The sequence below is a fragment of the Mchenga conophoros genome, linkage group LG6 (genome assembly GCF_057382185.1).
Source record: "Mchenga conophoros isolate Kocher_MC1m ecotype Shallow Benthic linkage group LG6, M_conophoros_male_GT1.1, whole genome shotgun sequence".
In the NCBI taxonomy this organism is placed as follows: Eukaryota; Metazoa; Chordata; class Actinopteri; order Cichliformes; family Cichlidae; genus Mchenga; species Mchenga conophoros.
In genome coordinates this window covers 30,209,092-30,223,779 of record NC_140531.1, presented here as the reverse complement: position 1 = coordinate 30,223,779, position 14,688 = coordinate 30,209,092, and the positions used below count along the sequence as shown (strand labels likewise).

At 37.8% G+C, this 14,688-nt stretch overlaps 1 protein-coding gene across 2 annotated transcripts in view; it reads left to right on the top strand.

Annotated features, from left to right (window-relative positions):
* The window catches only part of helz (helicase with zinc finger), a 50,958-nt gene that overhangs the window by 13,833 nt on the left and 22,437 nt on the right, over positions 1–14,688 (top strand). For both annotated transcript variants that reach the window (XM_085277357.1, XM_085277358.1), the window contains exons 13-18: positions 985–1,111; positions 1,261–1,473; positions 2,672–2,802; positions 7,127–7,306; positions 9,749–9,850; positions 11,005–11,183. In XM_085277357.1, coding sequence (XP_085133483.1) covers positions 985–1,111; positions 1,261–1,473; positions 2,672–2,802; positions 7,127–7,306; positions 9,749–9,850; positions 11,005–11,183 — 932 coding nt within the window. The remainder of the gene's footprint in view (positions 1–984; positions 1,112–1,260; positions 1,474–2,671; positions 2,803–7,126; positions 7,307–9,748; positions 9,851–11,004; positions 11,184–14,688) is intronic.

The window sequence follows — 14,688 nt, the reverse complement described above, 5'->3', positions numbered from 1 at the left end:
GCTGGTAAGTTGAAACGCAGTGTAAACCCTCATTCAGTGAAACAAGTACAGTAGACCATCCATAGCACACAGGACATAATAGCCATTTAAAACACTGAGTTTCAAGACTGTGTCGTTTGAATAGTGGGTGCCTTTCTGTTGTTATGGCTCATATTCAAAGGGCTTTTAATCTCCAGTATTTTCAAACTCCATATGAATAATCTCTTTGAAGTAATCTGGGTTTTTTTGCCATGTTCACATGCTTGGGTCATTCAGTTTTATCTGGAGACATTTCTTCAGTTTTGAGAGAGGCACATTCCTTGTACCTGGGAGGCAAAAGACATCAGCTGATTATCTAGAAATAAAAATTGAGCAAATAGAACCAGTGCAGAGTTTTTGCCCTGTTTGATTATCCAGCAAAATAACTAATGTAAAATCATAAAAATAACCTTCTAAGACTCCGTTTGGTTGTGTAACATCACTGTTTTGCTAATACACTATGTGTCAATTATCTGTCACAAGTTCATCACATAATATTAGTTCTTGTTTCATCATGTCAGAGTCACTCGTAAACAATCCAGAACTGAACTTTTTTTCTTTTCCTTTTCCTTTTCCCCAAAAGACCTTGAATTTCAATAAACATGTGCATGGATACATTTTGTGCCAATGTTTTTCGTTCAAGAACCTTCTTGAATGTTTTTTGGTGATGTATTTAGTTGGCCTTGTACTCTGATGTTTAGATGGTTTTAAACATCACATAATTATGTGAATATATTGCAAAATTGTATATTCATAAAACAAAACGGGTGAAACAAAACAGTTCCAGTTTTGTTTTCTCTAAATGTTAAATTCACCACAGCATTCATTATGACAATGATATATTTGATTAATATGTTTTTCAGTATAATGGTTTTTGTCATTTTGGGGGGGTTTATTTTGTTTTTGCTTTTTAAATGGACTATTCAGGATAAAAGTGTGCAACCCATGTCTATGTTTGTCCCACAGGTTTAACATCAAGGTGAACCTGCAGCTCGTCACTAGCTTTATGCTGACTGGCATTTCTGTTGGAGCAAAGTATGCTCAGAATGGACAGCTTTTTGCACGTTTCAAACTCAACGAAACACTTTCTGAGGTAAGTTGTCTAACTCTAATTTCAGCTACCATACTGCTTTCCACCTTGTTTTTTTGCCGTTTCACTCAGAGTACTACTTAGTGGCACTATATACCAAGAACATCTGTAAGCTAGCTATCTTGAACAGTGATTTCTGTTTTGAACACCAGGACACACTGGCTGGGCGGCTAGTGATGACCAAGGTAAATTCAGTTCTGCTGCTACCTTTGGGCCGTGAAGCGATCAACAGCCAGCCGCCTCCTGGAGTTAAAGAGCGTGTTTATGAGGCTGTGATTGAGGAGAAGACTAAGGATTACATCTTCCTAAGGATCTGCAAGCACTGCTGTGAGGAACTCGGGCTGCAGCCTGACAGAGAACTACAGGTATGGTGAACCACACTTCATGTGCTTAGACATGTGGCATCACCTACATTAAATAAGGTTTGGTGAGGGCTGGTAAATGCTCTCTTATAAAGCATACTTTTTTCCCACATGCAGCCTGAGAACATCATTCTTGTCATGTGGATTTTCTAACCTTGAAAATTTGAATGAAAGGTTCACTGCTTAATTATAGTTTTTGCAAATGATTGCAGAGGTTTCAAGGAAAAATGTGTCTGTGTTGTGCATCCATGTCAACACTGATGGAATTGTTTTGGAAATTTATTTTTGCAGTAATGCTATCTTCACCAGCCTCAGCTTGTTATTTTGCTTGTTCCCCCCAAGCCTGAATGTAGTCAGGGGAAACAAGACACTGTGTTAATGGTTATCAAAACAACTCCTCATTCTATCACTGTGGGAGCATAATCTTCTTTTCTTCTGCATATGCTTCTCCTGCCTTCTTATGTGCTACAATTCTATTACCCTGTCTCCTCTGTGGGTTCTTATTCCACACAGCCTTTGAGCTCTTGAATGTCTCTGACTTTCTGTACTCTTGTACTCATTGTTTATTTCATGCTTAAGCTTTCATGTTTTTTTGGGGTTTTTTGGGGGGTTTTTTGGTTGTTGTTTTTTTTGTAAATGGTTTTAGATGTTTTCATTTGGCTAATAAAAAGTGGATATATAGTGCAGCGCAAGCATGTCTTTTCAGACTGTTAATTAGACTTGCTCAGTCATAAGTGTTGCAGGTGGCTTTCTTCCAAGGTTTAGCAATTTTTGAGAGGATTAAGAGAATGGGATACAGCGAATTTTAGTTAAATCTTAGTTTTGAATGGACAAGAATATCCAGCTCCATAGCAACTGCACAGCTTGTGGGCTTGATTTGTTGGTTTAGATGGTCATTTTATCTGAGCACTTGTGTATATTAATATTTAAAATGTTCTCACAGATGCAGACTTTGCAATGTGATGCAATTCATTGCTTGCATAAAATAAATTATTTTAGTAAAAAAAAAAGTAAATTCACATCATGAAAGAGAATCATGAGCACAAGCTTTAAACCAAAAGATGCACACAAATACCTTAATGAATGAATGAATTGAATGGAATTATCTTTATTTTTGTTTTAAAATTTTGTATGATTTCTTGGCATGGATGGATATAGACAATTGTGTTGATAAACAAGCTCTCTGTGTTGTGTCTGCCAGGTGGAGCTCCAGTTCCAGCTGAACAGACTGCCACTCTGTGAGATGCATTATGCCCTGGATCGCATCAAAGATAATACTATCCTTTTCCCTGATGTTAGCCTTGTCCCTACTATCCCCTGGAGTCCCAACAGGTGTGTACTCCACCATGTACACAATGTCACACACATAAGAACACACTTGATGCATTCATTTTTATGATAATGCATTGATTGTTAGGGCACTAAAATTAAATCAGTGGGAACTCAGAGACACAAAAGTTACATATAAATAATAAATAATTGGGATCAAAGGAAATTTTACTTTGTACACATGGCATGCTGCTTTATGTTGCTTTTATACTGAGGATATGACTGGCAGATATTTGATATAGTAAAGGCTGCATCTACTTTTAAAAGTAGATGTTTAAACGTTTACGTTTAAAAGTGAGGGAAGATATTTGTATGCAGCTTTTGCTTTCAGATGCAACTAATCCTAAACACATTTATTATAACTCTTTTAATACGTCCACATCCTTATAGTTTGACAGATACTCTCACAGAGGGGTCACCACACCAAATCAAAAGTTAAATGAAGACTTCTCCTACTTTTAGCAATTTGGAAATGCTCACAGCTGCCTAAGCTTTAAATTTCTCTGGTGACAGGTGAGGGAAGTGAGACAGTAATCTTTATTGACAAGAGCAAAAGTCAAATATAATCCCTGTGGTTGTCATAGCTGCTGCTTTATCTGAGCTCCATAATAGGATTCGTGTGGATTTTTGTTTTAATTGGAATTTGGATAAACGTGGGTTTTTGATTAAAGAAGGAGCAAGAGGTGAATTTGGCTTTAGTTTAAAAGCACACTTTCTTTATGGTAGGTATTTGTGTTTTAAACATTTGCCTAAACTGTGGAATTACCGGGATTTTTGCATTGATTACTCAAACGTATGGCCTGACGTTTATGTGAGTCCCGTTATAGACAGTCACAATCTGGCTTAACTAATAACTAACAGTAATTTAGAATTTAGAAGTCTCTGTACTAATGAGTTCATTAAGCACTACTTGCAGCCAGGCATTTAAGTTAACGAGCTCATATTAGACGTTGATGTGGCAGCTCTTTCCTTATTTAAGGAAGGCATCGTATGAATTTTGGTGAAGTCTACTATATTCAAAAAGATTTATTGGTGTGAGCCATGCCTTCAAGAAAAACAACTTTCAAAGAAACTTCACAGGATGCTATAGCATGATCAAACTGTTCAATCAAGATGAAACTATAACAGTTTATTTCTGAGTAGTTATTAAAAACATCTAATGGAGGTGCTAGAGAAGGTTCTGCAAGTCGGATAGTTTAAGGCTTCACTCAGTCAGTTACTTACAGGGATTACTTGGTGTATTCATTTTAGATTTTGATACATACAACTGTGTATTATCAGTTTAGACAAATTGGTTTTTTGGGGTTTTTTTTTTTTTTTAATTCATAGAAACTTAGACATTTTATGCATAATCTGTTCAGAAATTCATTCAAGTAAAGTGGTTCTGATTCTTATCTTTTAACTCAAAGTGTCAATAAACCCATAATAGTGTATTAGTGGTGCATTTAAACCTGATTTTTTTGTTGTTGTTTTTTTGTTTGTTTGTTTGTTTTTTGTTTGTGCATCTTACCCTAACCTCTTGCTAACTTTAGTTAGTTTTGGTAAGAGTTTATAGGACTAAATGCAGACTTTGGTGTGTAGTAAAGGTTGGGTGATATCTAAAATTTTTCCAACCGACATTCATCAGTCCAATAAATGATGATAGGCAATAAGTTTACGGATGTGAAGCAAAAAGAGCCGTCAGGAGCTAAAATTAAACCTTAGACTAAAACGTTAGGACAGGCTTTTCCCCGCAGCACGCCGTGTAATAAATACTCAAAGAAAACGCTACAACTTATGTCTAAAAATGTATAGTGTCATGCATCGGTTAAAACATTCGACTCCAGGTACATGACGCCCAGCTGGAAACACTTCACGCAAGTCGAGCTGCCCGAGAGTCACAGAATTTACAGAAAATGTTAAATTTTTGTGATTTATATCGTTATCGGGACGATAGATGTCTTATATCGGGATATGAGATTTTGGTCATATCGCACAGCCCTAGGAAAGGGCCATCCTAGAACTAATCCCACAAAGTTGGAAGCATGAAATTATCCAAAATGTCTTTGTATTCTTGAAGCATAAGGACTTTCTTTTACTGGAACTATTGGGGTTAAGCCCGATTCCTGATAACAACTCCACACCATAAACCGCCCTACACCATATTTTACACTTGGCAAAGTGCGATCAGACAAGTACTGTTCTTCTGGCAACCGCCAAACCCAGACCCGTTTACTAGATTACCAGACGTTGAGTGTGATTCTTCACTCCAGAAAATGTCTTCACTTCTCTAGAGTCCAATGGCGCTGTGTTTTATAAAACCACATCAAAACTTTGCTTTGTGCTTGATTATTTTAGGGTCGCTGCTCATCAGCCATTCCATGAAGCTCTCTGCACAGTTGAGCTTAAGAACCAAATCAAAGAATTTCAGTGAAAGAGCCTTGACTTGGTCTTAAAATTTCTTTCCATTACAAATTGCTTACCTTTAATAAGTCAGATGTTTTGGTTTATAATAAATGGTCTGCTTTGACTGTCAGCGATTGGCATGTCCTAATTATTTATATCAAGGTAAGGTATGAAGGAAACAAAACAAAATGCTTGTATAGAAAGTCTTGTTGGGATTCAAGAGTTGAAGCTGTTTGTAACTTGTAGAATATTCCTTAATGTTATGCATCCCTTTTTGTTACGCACACACACTTGTGCAAATGCTGAGATTTCTCTCATTCCCCCAATTACAGCATCTCTCAGCTGGAGTTCAATCAATTGACTCTGGGGGATTCACAGCTTTTGACGATGCAGTCACCATAATGATGATAGTGATGCATGGAGACATGCACGCATGCTACATTTACAGTAATTCACAAGTATCAAATCAGATGTGAATCATTTTCTCCTACCTTTCTGTCTTGTTTAGCACACAAATTACAACTGCTTAGTTGTGAATATTTACTGGTCATCCTAAAAGTTATGTTTGTTGCACATTCATAGAAATGCATTCAGACACGTTCCGTACCATGTTTCCTCTGGAGAGCTAGTTTCATGCAGTTGTGAAACTTGCATGATATATGACTTAATTTGACCTGGCCATCAGACACATTGGCATGTCTTAGTTTGTCTAATGAGTCAACTTCATAACACAACACAAATTGATCAAAAAGAGAAATGTGCAGGGTGTTTAGTTTTTCCTTTTTAAACTTGTAACTGTCCTCCTGAGACCCAGCCTATTCATTATGTCGTCTGTAGTGGACAAAAACAGTTAAACTGAAAGATACTACTTTTTTTTTTCTCCCTCCATTCTCAGTAGGATATGGGCAAACATTGGGTCACCTGCACATAACAACTAGATGAGGTTTTATGATATCCCATTCTTAATCCATAGATATTAGCATGGAATTTATCTCCATTTGCAGCAATAACTGCTTCTGAGTTGGCTCTCAAAATTTTGGAATTTGTCTGTGTGAATTATTGACCATTCATCCAGAAACCCCTTTGTGAAGTCAGACACTAATGCTTGACAAGAAGCCCAGGCTCACAATTTTGTTCCTAGTTTACCCTAACAGTGTTTGGTAGGGTTGAGTTCTGCACTTTTTGCACAAGTCAGTCAAGCTCCTTCACACCAGACTGGTCTAGCCGTGCCTTATGGACCTTAATTTGTGCACTAGGGCACAGTCATGATGAAACGTAAAAGACCCTTCAATAAAATGAATCATTATCAATTCCCTTCAATGGAACTGATGGGCCCAGGCCAGCCACCCCCCCCCCCCCCCCCCCCCCCCCAACAAAACATAACCACATAGAATTATCCCCTCTCTGCCAAACTTTATAGTTTGGTGAAGGTGATGTGGAGATAACAGTCCCAGACTGCTAGCTGAAGTTGCGATGGAGTGCTTTACACTTTTTGGTGCTTTGTATTGTTCTTGGTGATGTAAGACTTGAATGCAGCTGCTTGTCCATGAAAATATCATGAAGGTTCTGGTATCCAATTACAATACCACACTCAAAATTCATTGTGCTCTTTGGAATGACCCATACTTTCCCAAATGTTTGTAAAGGCAGGCCTGGTGTTTCATTTTTTGTTTTGACACAGCTGTAGCAGTGAGACTGAAAACATTTAAACCCACATTTCTTACCCCCTTTCTCATCTGCCCCTCATCTTCCATTCGATCTTTTTATATTATTTTTAGTGGGACATAGACAAAATAATTACATGGGCATACTGCCTTTTTATATTCAAAAGTAATCTTTGTTTATAGTGCAGTATTTTACTTGAATGCTTGAGTTTGAAATGTTTTATAATAACAGTTGATTTGGTCATCAAAAAATGCCTCCATCCTCTTTCCGCCCTCAGGCAGTGGGATGAGCAGTTGGATCCTCGTCTGAATGCCAAACAGAAAGAGGCCATCCTGGCCATCACCACACCCATCTCTATCCCTTTGCCCCCCATTCTTATCATTGGGCCCTATGGTACCGGCAAGACCTTCACCCTGGCACAGGCTGTAAAGCACATCCTCCGCCAAGACCACAGCAGGTTTGCGATCATTTTCTTTTCTTTTCTGTTTGTGGTTTGTGATCGTTTGATCTTCTTCTCTGTTTGTTTGCATGTTAATTTTTTAAGATACATTGAATTATTTTTAACAGATAGGATTCCGCCCACCCCAGATCCCTGATATACTCTCAGCTTCTTTTGTATTTGTGAATGAATGTTTATGAAGTTCTAAATGTAATGTTTACAATGATAGATGGAGCACTTTTTTTTGTTTCAAACTGTAGTTGTGAAGTGCCAAGTAGATAGTCGCTAGTTTTCAATAACATTTGACTTACATTAACTAAATGATTCATAACTAATAACATAAGGTATTACATTGGTTGCCATACCAGCAGTAACCGCCTGATGATTGAGTAGTAAACTGTAAAAAGCCCAAGTACTGCATTTTACATATAAAGTCAAGTTTTGTAATACTTAAAGCTAAGATAAGGAGGCTATAATTTGAATAACACAGCAGGACTGTATTTTTACTCCACTTTCACTGTGAAATTATAGAAATACTATCACATCTGTCAGTAAAATTAACCTAAGACGAATGGTGCATAATTAAAGGCACAGCTAAATGAATATACAAATGAATAAAATATCTTTTTTTGTATTCGGTACAGCAGAGCAATTTATAAAAGCAGGCACTGGTGTAATTTACAAAATTGCAAACTAAATGATGTTTTAACAATGAAATATGAGAACTTTTTTTCCCTACGTTTAATCTTTGTTTTGTTTTTTTGTCATTGAGTAAGTTTCCTCTGCTTCATCACTGGTTAAAAGACAAACTTGATAAACATTAGTGAAATATTACAAATAAATGGTTTCAATCACCATCATATAAATATAGTCAGCAACCTTGATCTCACAAGCAATCGTTTTTGCAGATTACTGATACTCCCTGCTATGTATCATAAAGTGTCAATGGGGTATTTGTAGGGAAATTTGAAAGGGAAATGTGGATGTGAATCAAGTTAATATCACTTATAAATGCAGTAGGGGAGCTCAGTCAAAAGAAATGACAGATGTATCCTGGGGCTGGGCTGTGCAGTGGCCGCCGTTTTCGTTTCAGTGGCAGTCACTGCCTTGGGTTTGACCTTTTTAAAGTTGAGAAATCACAGTGCTATAAAGTGTCAAACTGTGGTGTGTGTCTGTGCGTGTGTTGGAGCCTGTGTTGTGCTGTGTAGTTGTCTATGGTTTGTATTGTCTAGGCCATATCACTTGAAGACAAACTCTGCTGGTCATTTGGACAAATTTGTGTCAATGTGTGGTTGATGCACATGGTTAGTCTGATTGCAACACATTTTCAGGGCCAGAATGGAAGTGCGTGCCAACTATATTGTGATCAATCAAGCTATGTCACTTCAGTGGCCCACACAGTGTTGTATAACAACAAAACAGTGTATGATTTTCTTCCATTGGCATTTTTCATCATTAGTAAGCTCCCTCCCTGTGTAAATACCCACAGGAAACTTTGCAATTTCCCGTGTTAGAAGCAAACCGATGTAGCACAAGCACATAAATGGTTCCCTGGTCTTTATAAAAAATGAATGTAATATCTCGGACAGTGTCCCCTAACAAAAGTTACCATTTTGGTTTTTAATAAGAAAGACCAGGATGTGTATGTGTAATGCAAGAGAGAAAACAGCCTTGGAAAATGTGTAGCAATATAATATTCATTCCTCAATTCACTCTGAATACATTTAATATTCTGTGGTTAAGATGAATTATAGATATTTTAAAAGCTATGACAAGGGGAGGTGAGCCCATGGATTAGTGCTTCTGGCTCACCATATTTTTAAAAACGTTAACAAGACCGTATATCGACCCTGGTCAGGTGTGCTCAAGATGTGAATTACCGTATTTAATATTGGAAGCTTTCTCTGTACATCTTTAGCTGTGATGCTGCATGAATGTTTAAAAGTGTAATTATGAACAGGAGTTGTTACTGCTGTCAGGGTGAACAGCTCTGGGTTTGCTGTCCCGGATACTAATATCAGTTTACTTTTTAAGGTTTCTACTGAAAATAGAATGGTATAGAGATGAAATAAATCCCTTTTCTTTATTCCTTATATTTCTGTATTTGTATAGCATTAGTGAATGCAGTTTAATCATGAAATATTATAGATAAGGTATAGATATACAAAAATAATGTTATACTATGTTTTTGGGAAAGCCAAGTGCTATTAATCAAAATGAACTGATAGGATTCACAACCACTGTTTTGTTATTTAAAAAAAAAAAAAACCCATGCAACTTCATTATAAACTTTTTATTAAAAAACTTATGAAGTGAAACCATTTCTTAAGGTAGTTTATGTGCCACTGTACCCTGGTAATAATTTATTCTTGCTGCTGGTTTTGGAAGATATCGATACAGTGTTTCAGCAACTGCGTATGATGATTCATGCCTACAGTTGTTTGTCTTTTGTCTCTACAGGGTCCTGATCTGCACCCACTCCAACAGTGCGGCTGACCTTTACATTAAGGACTACCTTCATCCTTATTTTGAAGCAGGCAATCAGCATGCCAGACCTCTCAGGTAAAGAAACACGCCTACGGAACAAGAGATGGCTGAGGGGCAAAACAAGCTTCTCGTTTTGTTTTGTAGCATGTAGTATGTACAGTAGATAAAACGTGCTGTAGTGCCCCGGGGGGAGCATTATATATTGGATTTTAAAGTGTTTAAGTCTCTTTGCAATTTTATGTTGTAAAATAATACCACATAAGCTAGTGTTTGTAGATGCTGAGAAAAACCTGTCAGGTACAGGTGTTCATCTTCTTGGTAAATAAATAAAAACAGTTTTAGTAATGTATTACACATCTCTGTAGTTTACATACTTTGGGTTGGGTGTTTTTTACAGAAGTGATAAGTGTTTCTAAAATGACTGGTATTTCTACCTTTTGCCCTATATGTCAGCAAAGACCATTCTAGCTGGATAGCATCAATAAAAACTCAACTAGACATTAACTAGATGAATGTTATTGGGCACATAGTCAGAGTTATACATCCATGTACGTGGGTTGTTTTGTTTTTTTCTGCCCTGCAGTGGTAACAAGCAGACGTTTGTTGACTTGAGGGATTTGACCTCATGAACATTCCGGCTTTTCGAACTACTCCTTAAGACAGCAGATATACACTCAAAGATACTGACAGCTTCCTTATACTGCATCATTGACTTCTAATCACATTTCAGCAGTGCCAGAAGTCACCAAAGACATGGAATCAGTGTGTTCCTTGACCAGGCTGGGGTTAGGCTGTGTGTTTGTGTTTTCACACACAAGCCTGGAGACCATATGGGCAATCAAATGACTTGTTTCACATGAGCAGTCCTCCATAAGCATTGGAGCCTCCTCCTCTTGGGTCCACTTGTCTGCTTTGAGTGAACTCAGTCAATACAGAAGTTATTTGAATATTTAGGGGCAGAGTTGAAAGTGCACCACTGCAGAAAGTATGTCCAAAGGGTCTGCTCTTGGCAGCCTTCTGTGTGGATAAGATTGCGCTCAGTCTGAGGTGCACATCAGATATCATGTGCAGTCATGCATTTTTACAAGCATTTCCAGTCTATCTGCTTTTAAGTGAGACAAAACATATAAAATTAAATGAAAATTAACAGTTTCATTCACACTGAGACTTGAGTATTTGCTTTTTGTGATTGTAACTCTTGATCTTTCTGCTTTCTTTGCTCACTCCAGGGTATACTTCAGGAACCGCTGGGTGAAGACGGTCCACCCAGTGGTCCAGCAGTACTGTCTCATCTCCAGCACACACATCACTTTCCAGATGCCCACAAGGGAGGACATCCTCAGGCACCGCGTGGTGGTGGTCACCCTCAGCACCTCCCAGTACCTCTGCCAGCTTGACTTGGAGCCTGGTAAGTCGTATGAAAACAAACAAACAAAAAAAACCATTAAGTCACGCTGACCTATTGGTTGAGGCAGCCATTGTTCTCAGCAGCTTTTATTTGGCATACCAGTATTTGCACTTGGATTAAACTTGCCAGCCAGAGTAGCTGACACATTATATATCAGACATACATGCTGAATGAATGCTGAAGTGTGGTTTGTGTGTGAGATGGGGCTTAATTTAACTCAGGATTGTTCTTGTTTTTTGCATTGCTGATTAAATAATTGAGGCTGAGTGTTAGATTTGTATCGGGAGAACGGACGAGAGCAACTGGGGCCAAGCGAAGGAACGGCGTTTGTCCGGTTCTCTCCCGTGCACGAGTACCATGAAGAAGTTTGCCTACTTGCGTCTTGCTTGCAGTGTAATTATATTGTCTTAACGTTCCAGCGGATGGGTTCAAGATACAAACCCATCATTGAGAAACGGTAAAAAACGACAACAACAAAAAATTGCTCGAATTCCCAGAATGGTTAAACCATAATTTCAGCAATTTAATAAATGAGTTTTCTAGTATGTTCTAAAATGTCTTGCAGCACGTGAGCATGCGTGTGCACACTTTTTTAAAGGCTTGTAAATGTATGCAAACAGAACACAGTCACTCTCATTTCCTGTTCTTTGGTCATCCCCACTGACTCTGACAACCATTGCTGGTAGGGGCCCACCATTTATAGAGGGTTGGAACTCATTTAAGTTATGTAAAAGACATGGAAAACAAACCAATTTGTCAGTGCAGGCTAATAACCGACACTAATGTGTCAGCGGAGGGGGCTTTGTCGGTTGCTTGGAAACACCATCTGCCTGTTTCTAATGTACTTTACATCATTAGCCCTCCTCCCCACGTTTCATCTGTCCTGTTCTCCTGTTGGTTGATGGTGATGAAAATCTCCAGGAAACGAGACACTTGGGAGCCAGCAAGTCTTCTAAGTAGCGATAACAAATCTCGCACCCAAAACACAGGTCCCCCGAAAGATGATGTTTAGGCTTTTATGTTTGGCTTGATGACTTTGCTTTTTTTTTTCATGGTCTAGGTATGGGATTTGGCATGTAGACATTGTGCATGTATTGTTTAGCATGCCTTTATATATCTTAACAAATTTTTGTTATTATGATATGCAAAAATCCCATTCCCAGCAAAAACAGACATTCTTTGCTTCTACTAATTTGTGCAGCCCTCACAGCATGTTTTTGCCTGGATGCATTACTTTTCTCTACTGTGCAAAGTTCTATATACAGTTAGGCCCATAACTAACTGAAGTTGGATTTGTATTTCTTTTTCTTGCAACTTTCCTTCTGTGATTTAAAATCCACCACCCAAGTGGATTGTAAATCAAACCACTGATGTGCTTGAAGGGCAGACATTCAACAAAAGTATTGCATTAACCATTCAGCAATTACAACTATTATTTATACACATTCCTCAAGTTTCAGATGCAAAGAAACGATGGACAATCTAGCATAATTTTAAATATAGGGGGTATTTTAGTAATTGGTGGCAAAAGCCTTTGCAGTCAATGACTGACTGAAGTTCATGGATGTCAGGAAATGCTGTTTCCCCTTCCTTGAGATCACACTATGCCACAACACATTCAAGTAGATGATCAGAAACTGTCCTTCTGATGGGGGAGTTCCACACAGCTTTCAGAGCTTCGTTACAAAGCTTGTGTTGTAGGTTTAGTTACGCACTCCAAGACCCTTTCACACTTGCACACTTTTCAAATCACTTTTACAGTGTGAAAAGAGCCAAAAAAAAAAAAAAAGACTAAAAGGGAGAATGTGCGAGACTGGGCGTGTGAGTAGAAGAAATTGTCATTTATTATTGAAGAGTAATCTCTCTACCAAATAATTTCTGCAGTTCTGTGCCTCTGATCTCTTTCACCTCTCCTTATTACCCTACTCTCCTTCTTTCCCTTACTACGGTTTTGTGCAAATTCAAAAACTTCAATTATTAGCCCAGAGACTGATGGCTGCAACAAATGAATTTGTGAATAATTTCTCTGAGGCATTTCCAAAGTGCAGTGGTAAGCACCATATAAATTCATTTGTGCTTCTGACCATCTGATGCTCATAAAGACTATCTTTTCTTCCCTCTCACACCGCAACTAATCTCTACTCATCTGCCTGAGAAAATGTTCTCATTTTTGAGTATTATAAGTCAATTGACATGCACATAACTTTATATTTGTTATTCTAACATGTTTGCTCTTTGCATAGCAAAATATTGAGTGTATAATAAGGAAATTATTCATCTTAAGGCCTTTTCGTCCCTTTTTTGGTTTTATAACGGGACAAACAGCCAATGTTTTTTGTCTTATACATGCTTTTAATTTCACATGTTATGGTAATCAGCACTCCATGATAATTAAATTTCCCTCCACTGCTTAATAAACTCTAAGTGCATGTACAGATGATGTTGTAGGACTCGCACGGTCAGTTTATAGCAAATAAGAGGAAAATTTCAAGGAAAAATGAAAATTTAGCAACACTTTCTAAAGTTGTTTTCACTAACATTTTGCTCTCTGCATAGTGAAACACTGAAACTTTGCTATCATGCATCCAAATTCATATTTTAAATTAATTATTGAAAAGCCAAGCCAGAGACTATTTATGTGTATTGTTTAACGCACAGTTACATGTAGTTATTTAGAATATTTGTAACCTCTGCAACAAGCATTTTTCCCTTTATTAACTGAAAATAAGGGAAACATTACAAGATATAGACTTTATAATTCTGATGGGACATTTCTCAGTTATACTTTGTATAAACCTACTTATTCACATTCTGTGTGCAGTGCATGGACTGTTGTATCAAAATGTTTACCATTTTATCAGGATCACTGCAGGGAACAGTGCCAGCCTATGCTTCAGTGAAGTGCATACAGCGTTAAAGGCGATAACACTGGTTTCAGGCTTTGTAGTTGGGGGGGGGGGGGGGAGCCTGCAAAAAATATTTTGCAGGCTTTTTGCATTTTCAAAGGCTGATACTAAGGATTGAATGTTGCTTCAAATTAAACTGCTCCACCTCTTTTCTTGCCAGGCCCTTTTTCTTTGTTGTTGTTTGTTTACTTTTTTGTCAGTTTTTTTTATTTCCCACTGTCAAATTTCATATCTGCATGTCCTTTTCTGTGGAAATAGTGTAGCTTTAGAGGATGTTTGCTGGTTGTTTTTCAGCCTCTCTTCCTTGCTCCTTGTTCTAGCACTCATTTGCCATGCTGTTTTATCCCTCTCCCCTCATTCTGCCGACCTCTGTTAGAGCTTTTTAAGGCAGGGTTAGACTAAAAGTTCAGTCATTTGTATGTGCACGGAACCCTGCCTTTAAGTTGTAAGACTGGTTAAAACAATGGGAGAAAAAAAATATAAAGGACACCAATGAAGAGTGTGTGAGAGAGATTTAAAAAACAAACAAACAAAAAAACTGTTTGGTCGTAGAGCATGAATGTTTGTTGTTTCTGTGTGACAAATTTGTAAGATTTTAT